This window comes from Panthera uncia, chromosome A2, assembly GCF_023721935.1.
Source record: "Panthera uncia isolate 11264 chromosome A2, Puncia_PCG_1.0, whole genome shotgun sequence".
NCBI lineage: Eukaryota > Metazoa > Chordata > Mammalia > Carnivora > Felidae > Panthera > Panthera uncia.
In genome coordinates, this window is record NC_064816.1 from 1,050,161 (window position 1) to 1,050,513 (window position 353).

Consider the following 353-nt stretch of genomic DNA (forward strand, 5'->3'; position numbering starts at 1 on the left):
GGCGCTGGGCCCGGGGCCGCCCCCCGCACCCGGGCCGACCCCCGGCGGGCACGACGCGCGCCCGCCGCTCCCACCCGCCGCCATCTTGTCGGTGCGGCGGCCGCGGGGCGGGGCGGGGCGGGCGGGAGGAGGGCGGGGAGTCCGGAGGGGAGGGGGAGGGGAGGGCGGGGAGCCGGGAGGGGAGGAGACGGGAGGGGAGGAGACGGGAGGGGAGGAGACGGGAGGGGAGGGGCGGGGAGCCCGGAGGGGAGAGGGAGGAAAGGGGAGGGGTGAGCAGGGAGCTGGGAGGGGAGGGGGAGAGGAAGGCGGGGCGGGTGGAGGAGGGATGGGGGAGGGGAGGGGAGTGGAGGGGG

General features: G+C 81.3%; 1 protein-coding gene across 1 annotated transcript in view; it reads right to left on the reverse strand.

The window, feature by feature from the left end:
- BTBD2 (BTB domain containing 2) overlaps window positions 1-84 on the reverse strand; it is a 17,320-nt gene extending 17,236 nt beyond the window's left edge. The window contains exon 1 of the mRNA XM_049643182.1: window positions 30-84. Coding sequence (XP_049499139.1) covers window positions 30-84 — 55 coding nt within the window. The remainder of the gene's footprint in view (window positions 1-29) is intronic.
- Between the last annotated feature and the right edge of the window lie 269 nt (window positions 85-353).